The 15509-nt window shown below is 39.3% G+C and overlaps 1 protein-coding gene across 9 annotated transcripts in view; it reads left to right on the top strand.

The window, feature by feature from the left end:
* The window catches only part of MYO18A (myosin XVIIIA), a 527256-nt gene that overhangs the window by 314342 nt on the left and 197405 nt on the right, over positions 1-15509 (top strand). For all 9 annotated transcript variants that reach the window (XM_053706173.1, XM_053706175.1, XM_053706166.1 and 6 more), the window contains one exon: positions 5470-5581. In XM_053706173.1, the coding sequence (XP_053562148.1) occupies positions 5470-5581 (112 nt within the window). The remainder of the gene's footprint in view (positions 1-5469; positions 5582-15509) is intronic.

The raw sequence follows: 15509 nt of genomic DNA on the forward strand, positions 1-15509 counted from the left end.
TACTTTGTTATCAAGTTTATGCCTGTTTAACATGTCTGAACTACCAGATAGACTGTGTTCTGAATGTGGGGAAGCCAAGGTTCCTTCTCATTTAAATAGATGTGATTTATGTGACACAAAATTTAGAGAAAATGATGCCCAAGATGATTCCTCAAGTGAGGGGAGTAAGCATGGTACTGCATCATCCCCTCCTTCGTCTACACCAGTCTTGCCCACACAGGAGGCCCCTAGTACATCTAGCGCGCCAATACTCCTTACTATGCAACAATTAACGGCTGTAATGGATAATTCTATCAAAAACATTTTAGCCAAAATGCCCACTTATCAGCGAAAGCGCGACTGCTCTGTTTTAGAAAATACTGAAGAGCATGAGGACGCTGATGATATTGGTTCTGAAGGGCCCCTACACCAGTCTGAGGGGGCCAGGGAGGTTTTGTCTGAGGGAGAAATTTCAGATTCAGGGAAAATTTCTCAACAAGCTGAACCTGATGTGATTACATTTAAATTTAAGTTGGAACATCTCCGCGCTCTGCTTAAGGAGGTGTTATCCACTCTGGATGATTGTGAGAATTTGGTCATTCCAGAGAAACTATGTAAAATGGACAAGTTCCTAGAGGTCCCGGGGCCCCCCGAAGCTTTTCCTATACCCAAGCGGGTGGTGGACATTGTAAATAAAGAATGGGAAAGGCCCGGTATACCTTTCGTCCCTCCCCCCATATTTAAAAAATTGTTTCCTATGGTCGACCCCAGAAAGGACTTATGGCAGACAGTCCCCAAGGTCGAGGGGGCGGTTTCTACTCTAAACAAACGCACCACTATACCCATAGAAGATAGTTGTGCTTTCAAAGATCCTATGGATAAAAAATTAGAAGGTTTGCTTAAAAAGATGTTTGTTCAGCAAGGTTACCTTCTACAACCAATTTCATGCATTGTTCCTGTCACTACAGCCGCGTGTTTCTGGTTCGATGAGCTAGAAAAGGCGATCAATAATAATTCTTCTTCTTATGAGGAGATTATGGACAGAATTCGTGCTCTCAAATTGGCTAATTCTTTCACCCTAGACGCCACTTTGCAATTGGCTAGGTTAGCGGCGAAAAATTCTGGGTTTGCTATTGTGGCGCGCAGAGCGCTTTGGTTAAAATCTTGGTCAGCGGATGCGTCTTCCAAGAACAAATTGCTTAACATTCCTTTCAAGGGGAAAACGCTGTTTGGCCCTGACTTGAAAGAGATTATCTCTGATATCACTGGGGGCAAGGGCCACGCCCTTCCTCAGGATAGGTCTTTCAAGGCCAAAAATAAACCTAATTTTCGTCCCTTTCGCAGAAACGGACCAGCCCCAAGTGCTACGTCCTCTAAGCAGGAGGGTAATACTTCTCAAGCCAAGCCAGCCTGGAGACCAATGCAAGGCTGGAACAAAGGAAAGCAGGCCAAGAAACCTGCCACTGCTACCAAGACAGCATGAGATGTTGGCCCCCGATCCGGGACCGGATCTGGTGGGGGGCAGACTCTCTCTCTTCGCTCAGGCTTGGGCAAGAGATGTTCTGGATCCTTGGGCGCTAGAAATAGTCTCCCAAGGTTATCTTCTGGAATTCAAGGGGCTTCCCCCAAGGGGGAGGTTCCACAGGTCTCAATTGTCTTCAGACCACATAAAAAAACAGGCATTCTTGCATTGTGTAGAAGACCTGTTAAAAATGGGAGTGATTCACCCTGTTCCATTAGGAGAACAAGGGATGGGGTTCTACTCCAATCTGTTCGTAGTTCCCAAAAAAGAGGGAACGTTCAGACCAATCTTAGATCTCAAGATCCTAAACAAGTTTCTCAAGGTTCCATCGTTCAAAATGGAAACCATTCGAACAATTCTTCCTTCCATCCAGGAAGGTCAATTCATGACCACGGTGGATTTAAAGGATGCGTATCTACATATTCCTATCCACAAGGAACATCATCGGTTCCTAAGGTTCGCATTCCTGGACAAGCATTACCAGTTTGTGGCACTTCCGTTCGGATTAGCCACTGCTCCAAGGATTTTCACAAAGGTACTAGGGTCCCTTCTAGCTGTGCTAAGACCAAGGGGCATTGCAGTAGTACCTTACTTGGACGACATTCTGATTCAAGCGTCGTCCCTTCCTCAAGCAAAGGCTCACACGGACATTGTCCTGGCCTTTCTCAGATCTCACGGATGGAAAGTGAACGTAGAAAAGAGTTCTCTATCTCCGTCAACAAGGGTTCCCTTCTTGGGAACAATAATAGACTCCTTAGAAATGAGGATTTTTCTGACAGAGGCCAGAAAAACAAAACTTCTAAACTCTTGTCAAATACTTCATTCTGTTCCTCTTCCTTCCATAGCGCAGTGCATGGAAGTAATAGGTTTGATGGTAGCGGCAATGGACATAGTTCCTTTTGCGCGCATTCATCTAAGACCATTACAACTGTGCATGCTCAGTCAGTGGAATGGGGACTATACAGACTTGTCTCCGACGATACAAGTAAATCAGAGGACCAGAGATTCACTCCGTTGGTGGCTGTCCCTGGACAACCTGTCACAGGGGATGAGCTTTCGCAGACCAGAGTGGGTCATTGTCACGACCGACGCCAGTCTGGTGGGCTGGGGCGCGGTCTGGGGACCCCTGAAAGCTCAGGGTCTTTGGTCTCGGGAAGAATCTCTTCTACCGATAAATATTCTGGAACTGAGAGCGATATTCAATGCTCTCAAGGCTTGGCCTCAGCTAGCAAAGGCCAAGTTCATACGGTTTCAATCAGACAACATGACAACTGTTGCGTACATCAACCATCAGGGGGGAACAAGGAGTTCCCTGGCGATGGAAGAAGTGACCAAAATCATTCAATGGGCGGAGACTCACTCCTGCCACTTGTCTGCAATCCACATCCCAGGAGTGGAAAATTGGGAAGCGGATTTTCTGAGTCGTCAGACATTTCATCCGGGGGAGTGGGAACTCCATCCGGAAATCTTTGCCCAAATTACTCAACTGTGGGGCATTCCAGACTTGGATCTGATGGCCTCTCGTCAGAACTTCAAGGTTCCTTGCTACGGGTCCAGATCCAGGGATCCCAAGGCGACTCTAGTAGATGCACTAGTAGCACCTTGGACCTTCAAACTAGCTTATGTATTCCCGCCGTTTCCTCTCATCCCCAGGCTGGTAGCCAGGATCAATCAGGAGAGGGCATCGGTGATCTTGATAGCTCCTGCGTGGCCACGCAGGACTTGGTATGCAGACCTGGTGAATATGTCATCGGCTCCACCATGGAAGCTACCTTTGAGACGAGACCTTCTTGTTCAAGGTCCGTTCGAACATCCGAATCTGGTCTCACTCCAACTGACTGCTTGGAGATTGAACGCTTGATCTTATCAAAGCGAGGATTCTCAGATTCTGTCATTGATACTCTTGTTCAGGCCAGAAAGCCTGTAACTAGAAAAATTTACCAGAAAATATGGAAAAAATATATCTGTTGGTGTGAATCTAAAGGATTCCCTTGGGACAAGGTAAAAATTCCTAAGATTCTATCCTTTCTTCAAGAAGGTTTGGAGAAAGGATTATCTGCAAGTTCCTTGAAGGGACAGATTTCTGCCTTGTCTGTGTTACTTCACAAACAGCTGGCAGCTGTGCCAGATGTTCAAGCCTTTGTTCAGGCTCTGGTTAGAATCAAGCCTGTTTACAAACCTTTGACTCCTCCTTGGAGTCTCAATTTAGTTCTTTCAGTTCTTCAGGGGGTTCCGTTTGAACCCTTACATTCCGTTGATATTAAGTTATTATCTTGGAAAGTTTTGTTTTTGGTTGCAATTTCTTCTGCTAGAAGAGTTTCAGAATTATCTGCTCTGCAGTGTTCTCCTCCTTATCTGGTGTTCCATGCAGATAAGGTGGTTTTACGTACTAAACCTGGTTTTCTTCCGAAAGTTGTTTCTAACAAAAACATTAACCAGGAGATAGTCTTGCCTTCTTTGTGTCCGAATCCAGTTTCAAAGAAGGAACGTTTGTTGCACAATTTGGATGTTGTTCGTGCTCTAAAATTCTATTTAGATGCTACAAAGGATTTTAGACAAACATCTTCCTTGTTTGTTGTTTATTCTGGTAAAAGGAGAGGTCAAAAAGCAACTTCTACCTCTCTCTCTTTTTGGATTAAAAGCATCATCAGATTGGCTTACGAGACTGCCGGACGGCAGCCTCCTGACAGAATCACAGCTCATTCCACTAGGGCTGTGGCTTCCACATGGGACTTCAAGAACGAGGCTTCTGTTGATCAGATATGTAAGGCAGCGACTTGGTCTTCACTGCACACTTTTACTAAATTTTACAAGTTTGATACTTTTGCTTCTTCTGAGGCTATTTTTGGGAGAAAGGTTTTGCAAGCCGTGGTGCCTTCCATCTAGGTGACCTGATTTGCTCCCTCCCTTCATCCGTGTCCTAAAGCTTTGGTATTGGTTCCCACAAGTAAGGATGACGCCGTGGACCGGACACACCTATGTTGGAGAAAACAGAATTTATGTTTACCTGATAAATTACTTTCTCCAACGGTGTGTCCGGTCCACGGCCCGCCCTGGTTTTTTAATCAGGTCTGATAATTTATTTTCTTTAACTACAGTCACCACGGTATCATATGGTTTCTCCTATGCAAATATTCCTCCTTTACGTCGGTCGAATGACTGGGGAAGGCGGAGCCTAGGAGGGATCATGTGACCAGCTTTGCTGGGCTCTTTGCCATTTCCTGTTGGGGAGGAGAATATCCCACAAGTAAGGATGACGCCGTGGACCGGACACACTGTTAGAGAAAGTAATTTATCAGGTAAACATAAATTCTGTTTTTACGCTGAAAATATGTATTTGTTTTAGATTTTGTTCTTGAAATCTATTTTATTTAAGCAAAATATTTTTTGTACAATTGTATGGCTTTTTATATAAATGCTAAATTGTTAGTTTTCCAACTAATTAAAAATTATTTTATTTTTGGAAATTTGCATTTTTAACCCTTTCCCGTCTGGACTAAATTGTCTTAAGTTCGCATGTAAACAAATTGAAATAATGCGATTGTGTGATTTCAATGATGGGATTGGCTCAGGGCCGGGGGGAGTGCCTTTGACGCAAGGCATTCCCTCCAGCCCGCAATCCCATTTACCAAGCCACTATGGCTTCAGGACAGCCAAATGGCTAGGACGTTTCATGCCATCTTAATGGCGTTAAAGCCCAGTATGGAACGACGGGAAAGGGCTAATTTTATTTAGTTAATTTTGTTGCTGCACATGTGGAGAAACAAACTAGTTTAAAGAAGAAAATATCAATATTAACCTATACATAAACACAGCAAGTTGCTGACACTCTGTTAATGCTTTTTACAGATTTATTATTTTATATCCTGCTTAAAGGCAGCGTTTTCTTTAAGTACAAACACCCCAGTGTAAAGTTGTTGTGAGGTATGTTTTTTATTTTAATAACCATATTCTTTTTCCTTTTATAGGCTAAGTATGATGCCCTTAAGAAGCAGATGGATTCCATGGAAGTTGAGGTGATGGAAGCCAGGCTAATACGCGCTGCAGAGCTAAATGGAGACATGGATGATGATGATACTGGTATGCTCACCCTCAGTTTGTTTAATCACTCATTGACTGTACAACAGAATGAACAATGTCTCTGTAATTAGTAGCACACAATGCTTTTCAAATATGCTAGTAGTGTGCTTTAAAGTCCTGTGGGAATATTAACTATGACTCACGTCTGTTAGTCACTCCATCACAGTCTCCATGGTTAAAAACTATTTAGACTCAGATTCTTATCATCTTTCATGAACTTTCCAATTCACTTCCATTATTTTAATGTGCACAGACTTTTTATATACACACTTTCCGAGGCACCAACTCCTGAGCACGTGCAAGATTCACTGAATATACGTATTTGCATTTTGTGATTGGTGGATGACTATTACATGATGCAGTGGGAGGGAAAAGAGAACTTTAACATTTTTCAGAAAGAAATCTACTACTCATGTGAAATTCAGACTCGGTGCTTTTGCATTGTCTATTTATTATGCATATACTGATTATGCTATTCTACTGCGTTTAGTGGTCCTTTAATAGTTCACTAGTGCTTTTGCTGCAAAACCTAAGATCTTTAGGATTCTGAAATTATTTGTTACTGCTGTGTGTTTTAGCTCCGAGGAATTTCATCTAAAAATAGACTATGGGCCCCATGTATTGAGTGGTGTGCAGACAAGCTTCTCAACTTGAGAAGTTGCCCGCGCGCCTTTGCTGCATATGGGCAGTGGATCTGTTCGTCCGCTGGCCGGATACATTATTATAGACTGAGTGTGTAATGCCTGCCCCTTCTCTTTGATTGGTCTGTCAATCACCAAGAGTGATTTCTATTCGCTACTGCTGCTTCTTACATTGCGAGAAGCAGGCTTTCATGTGCAAACCTGCACCACAAGGGCTCCAGAGCTGCTTACTCTGCTTCATACATGGAGCCCTATGTACATATGACACTGAAAATGATCTGTAGAACACAAGGGAATGGTTAAGTTTAACCCCTTGTATGTTAGAGAATACTATACTGCATTGCATATAAATGTATGGCAGATTTCTCTGCAACTAAGTGTTTATGTATTTGGTGCACTGTTCCAGTTAAACAAGAAGCTTGGTTATATTGAAGCTTGATTAAATTGAAGCTCCATTTATATTGTTTTAGGTTTGTAAATGATGCGATGATTCATTGTATTCTTAAAAAAAAAAAATCTGCATAATTCTGCTTAATATACCGTGGCTTTTAATATCCGTCTTTAAAATTTGAGGCAATGTGAAGCATTTGAGAAATTGAGCTTTAAGAAAATGACATTCAAAGTTGTGGTATTCAGTCAGCATACCTGGATTCATGTCATTCCACAAATTATTTGGTTTTACTTGGTTACCTGTATTAAAATGTAATGCAGTTTAGGGACAATTTGCTTCGTATAACCATCAAATGTTTTCCTGCTATAAAGTTAAAATTTATTGCTTTTCTCTCTCCAAATCACAAGTACTTTATTGATTGTAGTAAAAATTTCTTCATTACCTTTCGTTTCTGCACAGCAGAACTGTAATAGCTTTTTAGTGCATAGTACTTGCAGAAGATTGTTTAAAACGAGCTATCTTGGCTCACCTTAGTAGTGCTGTACATTCCTCATGTTTTGTTTCCTAAGAATGTTCAGGACTGAAGAGCATGCAAGCACATGAAAGTTCAAAATGGAGTCTGTTGATGGTAACTTGCAAGCATTTATGTTGATGACAGACCTCAAAGATGCATCTCTTCATATACCTGTAATTGTTGCTCATTAGCCCTTTCTCAGTTTTGCATTGTGAAAAATCCATTTTATCGTCTGTCTTGTCCTTGGACCTTTCACTGTCTCAAAAAGGTATCCACTACACAACCTTCAGAGAATTGATTCTGTAGAGGAGGCGGCATTGATACATATTAAGTATTGCATTGCAGGGCGTTTGTTCTGGTCAATTACAGAATATAGCAGTAAGAGCCCTCACACAACTGTCCAGATGATGCAGGAAACCAAAACTATTCTGCTGCTGGCAGGAAATAATCTGATGGAACTTACAGCAGTCCTGCTGAATGCACAAAATTGTCAGGTGAACATTCTCTCCAAACAATAAACTACCAGTATAGTAGAATCTCATCATCAATACCAATATAGTAGACTTTTTCATCTTTCCTGATTCTCTCATTGGTGAAATTTCCTTTGGACATACTCTGACCTTTGCCTCTTCATCCAGACTTATTGATTCCAGATCTACTCATTTATCTGGGTACACATCTGACAGATTGATACCTGAGTAGCACAATTGTGATCTGGTGTTTTTACAAGCTCACAAAGTTTATTCTATTATGTTTGAAGTGTTTTCTGCATAGATCCAGTAATTTAGGATTCCTTTGGGTTCAGTTTTGTATGTCAAACGCTCAATTTTTCAACGCCAATTTCATGTAAGGTCTCAAGATGGTCTTAGAAGTAGACTTGTGCATGATCGAAAAATTCGGTTCGGATCGATTCAGATTTTTTTCGAAGTTCGGATCGATTCGAATTCGGAAAAATTTGAACGAATGAATTCGTTTTGGATTCGTTTCGGATTCATTCTGATTCGAATAAATTTGGCTGGATTTGGTTCGGTTTGGAAATTCAGAACTTCGGTATGTGTTAGGTGGGATATGCTGTGTATTAGATTAGTATTATGTACTGTATATTAGGTGTAACCCATAGCAGAGTGATATAACCTAATATACTGTACACTACTAGTGTAATCCATGGCCATCCGAATTTACCGAATAAATCCGAACTAATTCGAATTTATTCAGTAGATTCGGCACTATTTTTAATTCGGAAATTCGAATCTATCCGAATCTCCGAATTTAACGATTTCGGACGAATTTCCGAATCGATCCGAAACGAATCGCACATGTCTACTTAGAAGCCTTTGACACGGCAATGTTTCAAGTGATGATCTGTATATAGCTTAAGTACAAGTCTTTAAGGGATTTATCTGTAGCCTGGAAGTTATGATGTCTTCGTTTGATGCATAAGTGGATGCAATCCTCTGGTATTCCATTTAGATAATATAGTTCCCTTACTGGTTCCTGAGTTTTTATGTAAGTTCGTTTCAGAGTTTCATGCCTCTCAAGACCACTTTGATCTTCCCTTGTTCCCGGTAAAATGGAAAATGGCTTTACATCTTGAATGTGGTTTGCAGTGTTCATGAATGAAGGCAGAAAACAGGGTATTGACAATTCCACAAGAGCATTGTGAATCTTGTATGCCAGCAAATACTATAAATTCACATGTATTGTTTCTTGCATTATTTCAGCTTATCCAGTAGTGAAGGTACATGATATATTCTGATGCTAAAAGCTACTTTCTTAAAATTAGATTCCACTTTTTGGGCAGCCTGTAGTAGGTTTCTCTCTTAAGGATCTGAGCAAGGCAGCATATTGAAGTTCTGCTCAGACATTTGAAGTACAATAAGTTGGATACACTTAACTTTACCAATATCATATTTGGAATAAAAGTTCTGTTTTCAACCCTGGAGCATACATTAACTTAGTTTGTGTGTTTGTTATTCTTCCCCCTTCTGTTTTGTTCTGCTTGGTATAGTTTGTTGATGAATCATTTTATTTAAGCTTATCTGGTTTCACACTAGTAGCAGTTATTGAGATGTATTGGAAGAGTTCCATAATTAGCACTTTTTCTTTTGTTACTGCTTTTTAGCTGACCTGATATGTAACAGGATGGCATGGGATATGTTATATGTGCCTGCAAATGTGGCTTTTCATGTTTTGAAACACTGCCTGGAACCCTATAAAGGGGGCAGACTTTGTTGGTGAGCCCTTTTTAAGGAACAGCAACAAGATATGGAAATTACCATTTTTGCACCTCTTATGAGATTACAGAGGAATCCTTTCTTTGTGTGTCTCTGAATATTTGTAACTGAACTATAAAACAAAATGTGTTTTTTTTCTTATAATTTAGTAGTAATGTCCCAAGTGTGTGGTTTAGCCTCTGTGGGCCTCATTAGTGAGTTGTAGCTATATTTGTAGAATGAATAAGTAGCCGGCATTGGCAGCACCCTTTACCTATGGGAGATTACCTTATTATCTGAAAGAGAAAAAGAACACTGAATAGGAACTCATTAGTTTACTGGGGAAGGTTCCACAGAGGAGCATCTCTGACTAGTTTTAATTCTCTTGTACAATTACAACAACATCCATGGTAGTATCAGTCTTTGCCTATAATTATAGTGCTGCTTGGAATGTCAGGATATTTTCTTAAGTTAGGTTGTGTTACTTTTGGCCAGTTGCAGCTCATCAATATGGGCAGCAAGAGCTCTGCCTCACTAAAATAATCATGTATTCCCCTGATTATTGTTGATTGGATTTTTTTAATGCAAAGCATGTCATTGTTAATCCACTGCCAGCTTTAGTTGCCTTGCAGAATGTATGAGGACTTGTTTATGTCACATCTTCAGATTTAATAAAATAAAATCACATGTTGCTGACTTTAAGCTGGCTGCCTTTGTATTTCCCATGCTTCTGATTGGACGCTTAAAAGAGTTTCATTTTTGCTCAAAGAGGCATTTATGCATTTGATTTCCTCCATAGTAGAGAGTAAAGCAATAGAGGAGTATAGTAGTGACATCCTTTTTATTATGAAGCGGTTATTCTCTGTGTCCAGGAGTAACTGTATGCCACGTGCAGCGTTGTGTGCCAATATTTGTATAGTAGGGAAATAGCCTGAAGGAAAAACAGAATCCTCTATTGACTTTAGTTGGAAAATAATCTAAATTAGAGAGATGGCAAATTGAAATGATGACTTTGTCTATAATGTCATAAACATTAAAGGGACAGTAAAGTCAAAATTAAACTTTCATGATTCAGACACATGCACACTCCTGAGCTCTTATGAGCCTACCTAATTTTACTATTGAATAAAAAGATACCAAGAGAACAAAGGAAATTTGATAACAGAAGTAAATTGGAAAGTTGTTTAAAATTGCATGCTATCTGAATCATGAGACATTTTTTGACTTTACTGTCCCTTTAAATTCAGTGTTGAGTGCCTTTTATCCTATTCCATAGTTTATATACAACACCCCCCCCTGAAAATTACAGAACATTTTCTCAGTTGTATTATTGCTAAAGCAATAATCTGTCTACAAACAATTTATATTCCAATGATAATGTGTTTTGTCAAATCACTATTTTAAAACAAAACAACAAAAACTAAATTTCAATACAACACATGAACACAGAACTATAACTTGCTGAAACTCATCTATCGATTTCTTCTGTTCATAGGGAAACTGTCCTGGAGTGCTGTACGTTTTCTGACCACAAATAGAGAAACTATTCTACATGTTTTCCTTTGTAGAAGTTGTGGCGGATTAGTATAGGTTTACGGTTGTAGTATTTACCTTCACCACTGCTGCTTCACTGCCCGGCTGTGTCGTTTTTACAAACAGGCTTAGCATTATTTCTCCTTTTTCACTAATCATAAAATGCCTAAGGCTGCTGACTGAGCCGAAAAACACTAAATAGTTACCCTACCATGCTATCCATATTAAACAGTTGATGCCATAGACTGCAAATAAATATTTAATTTTAAAAACTAACACATTCAAAACATGGTGACCAGGTTCTGGACACATTTGACCAAAATCTATATGTTTTCAAATAAACTATTTGCTTGCAATATGCACAGGGAATGTAATCTAGTGGTGATTTGATTTCAGTGTGGAAATTGTGTACAAGGATGTGTGTTTATATGCATTTGTGTGCACAAGTTAAATATGAAGCAGGTACAGTGGTTGGGTTTCACAGGATTAGAGTTTGAGAGGAGCCTAGGTGCTCCCTATCTTTTTTTTAAATGTTACTTTGCACTATATAAAACGTTACTTATATATACAATTATACTTTGCACTATATAAAATTATGCTTTTCTATAAATTGACATATATTGTGTCTGCTACAGATTGCTTCATGTATTTGTTAATTTTCAGATTTATTCCTCTTTTGTTTAGTGCTGCACCTGATTGACATTGTGCAAGAGGGCTGGAATCTAATTTTTTTTTTTCTCATGCTTATTGTCACAGCTCTTAAAGCAGATAATGATCCATAACCAGTGGGTTAGTAGCCTGTCACCACTTAGAATAGGCTAAGATTTCAAGCAGAAAATTCAGCTGGAATTTGTTTATCAGATTGCCCACTTTTCTTCCTTCCATTTTTAATTCTGACCCACTCTCTTCAATGGAAGGGTTTTGTCAGGGTCCATTGACTCTTCTCTCTCTGTTCCTCTCCTCTGAGCTTCAAGGGTCACACTTCACCGTATTCTGCAATAAATAAGCAGCCGAATATGTTGTTGGGTCAGGTTAGTCATCATATTGAACATGTTTCTTTCCAATCCTCTTCCGCACATGGCTATATCTTATTATATTTGGTATTTGCTTTTTGTCCCAGTGGTCTGTCTTTCCATTATGGTTAGGATGTGAAACAACTTTCTTTTTTATGTTTCATGGAGGTTATTATTCCTGAGAAAAAGGTATATAGAGGAAGCGCCAAAAATACAAGCTCACTAAAAGGAACGATTGCCTAACCTAATCGTTCTGGTTAAATAATTGCAAGTGTATAGGTGAAAGGAGCGCCTCAAAAAAAGAGAGGCCTAAGTATACTGTGATATGAGGTGTGTCTCAAAAAACTCAGTATAATGGGGGAAAAAAGGTAAAGACAATAAGGTGAAAAAGCTATTGCAAGTGCAGATAATATGAAATAATATGATAAAATACTGTGGCTAGTGCAGATAATATAAATTATTTAAATCTGGAGAAAGGACTTACATTGGGGATTCAATTTGGATGAAATGTGAAACAATGTAATCAGTGCTAATGGAATAGGTGAAACAAATCAGATGTGGCAACAATGTAGTGATAATATAAAGAGGGTGGATAGCTGTCTTATACTGAAATGAAGGTATGAATTTAAATAATCAGCATTTTAATAAAATTGAACTTCGATAAAATTAAACATAAATAAAAAACTAATTATGACCAGACATGACTGAATTCATAAAATACAATTTAGGAGAAAATAAAGATTGGCCAATCTTATAAAAAATAAGTAAATAGTCCAAAGAAAATATGTATCACAGGGAGGGATCCCAAAAAAGGAATAAGTGAATATTATGTCTCAAGTTGGGAGGTGTTATCAGATCCTAAATGAAATGTGAAGATAGCGAGTTAAAGAACGTAAAGGTAGTCAGGATCCTAGGTAAACAAGTTGATAAAAAAAATCCAGGATACAGCAAATAAAATCCAATAATAAATCCAATGGATAAAAACCTGCAGTGAAAGAGAAAACAAAGGCTGCACAAAACGGGCACAGTCTTGATAAAGGACTTGTTGCAGGCTGAAACGCGTAGACCCTGAATGACATACCAGCCCAAGTTTTAATACGGTGAGCACTTTTCCTATTGTATTTTTTTTCACTGTGCCCGTTTTGTGCAGCTTTTGTTTTCTTTTTCCCTGCAGGTTTTTCTCCATTGGATTTATTATTGGATTTTATTTGCTGTATCCTGGATTTTTTTTATCAACTTGTTTACCTAGGATCCTGACTACCTTTACCTGTACTTTAACTCGCGATCTTCACATTTCATTTAGGATCTGATAACACCTCCCAACTTGAGACATAATATTCACTTATTCCTTTTTTGGGATCCCTCCCTGTGATACATAATTTTTTGGGACTCTTTACTTATAATTTCTTTCATGTCATTAGCAAGAGTCCATGAGCTAGTGACGTATGGGATATACATTCCTACCAGGAGGGGCAAAGTTTCCCAAACCTTAAAATGCCTATAAATACACCCCCCACCACACCCACAATTCAGTTTTACAAACTTTGCCTCCGATGGAGGTGGTGAAGTAAGTTTGTGCTAGATTCTACGTTGATATGCGCTCCGCAGCAAGTTGGAGCCCGGTTTTCCTCTCAGCGTGCAGTGAATGTCAGAGGGATGTGAGGAGAGTATTGCCTATTTGAATGCAGTGATCTCCTTCTACGGGGTCTATTTCATAGGTTCTCTGTTATCGGTCGTAGAGATTCATCTCTTACCTCTTATATATACTCTTACCTCTTATATATACTCTTATATATACCATTACCTCTGCTGATTCTCGTTTCAGTACTGGTTTGGCTTTCTACAAACATGTAGATGAGTGTCCTGGGGTAAGTAAATCTTATTTTCTGTGACACTCTAAGCTATGGTTGGGCACTTTGTTTATAAAGTTCTAAATATATGTATTCAAACATTTATTTGCCTTGACTCAGAATGTTCAACATTCCTTATTTTTCAGACAGTCAGTTTCATATTTGGGATAAATGCATTTGTTTCAATCATTTTTTCTTACCTTAAAAAATTTGACTTTTTCCCTGTGGGCTGTTAGGCTCGCGGGGGCAGAAAATGCTTCATTTTATTGCGTCATTCTTGGAGCGGACTTTTTTGTTGCAAAAAATTTTTTCTGTTTCCGGCGTCATACGTGTCGCCGGAAGTTGCGTCATTTTTTGACGTTTTTTTGCGTCAAAAATGTCGGCGTTCCGGATGTGGCGTCATTTTTGGCGCCAAAAGCATTTAGGCGCCAAATAATGTGGGCGTCTTTTTTTGGCGCTAAAAAATATGGGCGTCATTTTTGTCTCCACATTATTTAAGTCTCATTATTTATTGCTTCTGGTTGCTAGAAGCTTGTTCACTGGCATTTTTTTCCCATTCCTGAAACTGTCATTTAAGGAATTTGATCAATTTTGCTTTATATGTTGTTTTTTTCTTTTACATATTGCAAGATGTTCCACGTTGCAACTGAGTCAGAAGATACTTCAGGAAAATCACTGCCCAGTGCTGGAGCTACCAAGCTAAGTGCATCTGCTATAAACTTTTGGTATCTGTTTCTCCAGCTGTTGTTTGTATTGCATGTCATGTCAAACTTATTAATGCAGATAAAATTTCCTTTAGTACTGTTATATTACCTGTTGCTGTTCCGTCAACATCTAATTTTCAGAGTGTTCCTGATAACATAAGAGATTTTATTTTTTTAAATCCATTAAGAAGGCTATGTCTGTTATTTCTCCTGTTAAGTGTAGTCAGTCCACGGGTCATCATTACTTCTGGGATATTAACTCCTCCCCAACAGGAAGTGCAAGAGGATCACCCAAGCAGAGCTGCTATATAGCTCCTCCCCTCTACGTCACACCCAGTCATTCTCTTGCACCCAACTAATAGATAGGATGTGTGAGAGGACTGTGGTGATTATACTTAGTTTTTATATCTTCAATCAAAAGTTTGTTATTTTAAAACAGCACCGGAGTGTGTTGTTCCTTCTCAGGTAGAATTTGAAGAAGAATCTACCTGAGTTTTTGGATGATTTTAGCCGGCGTAGCTAAGATTCATTTTGCTGTTCTCGGCCATTCTGAGGAGTGAGGTAAACTTCAGATCAGGGGACAGCGGGCAGGTTCACCTGCAAAGAGGTATGTTGCAGTATATTATTTTCTGAGGAATGGAATTGACTGAGAAAATACTGCCAATACCGATATAATGTAAGTTCAGCCTTAAATGCAGTAGTAGCAACTGGTATCAGGCTGTTATGTATATATGTTTACACTTCAGTATTCTGGGGAATGGCACTTCACTGGGATAATACTATATGCATATAACTTTTAGCCTAACTTGCAGTGGGAACGTCTAGCAACAGGCTGTTTAATGACATTTCATGTTATTTGATTTTAAACGTTTTTGCTGGCATGTTAAATCGTTTAATTATCTGAGGTACTGGGTGAAAAATTGTTTTGGGCACTGTTTTTCCACTTGGCTGTCGTTTATTTTAATTTAAGACAGTTTACTGAACTTCCCTCACTGCTGTGTGTGAGGGGGAGGGGCCTATTTTGGCGCTTTTGCTACGCATCAGAAATTCAGTCAAAAGTCTGTTTCTC

Source organism: Bombina bombina, chromosome 3 (genome assembly GCF_027579735.1).
Source record: "Bombina bombina isolate aBomBom1 chromosome 3, aBomBom1.pri, whole genome shotgun sequence".
Lineage (NCBI taxonomy): Eukaryota > Metazoa > Chordata > Amphibia > Anura > Bombinatoridae > Bombina > Bombina bombina.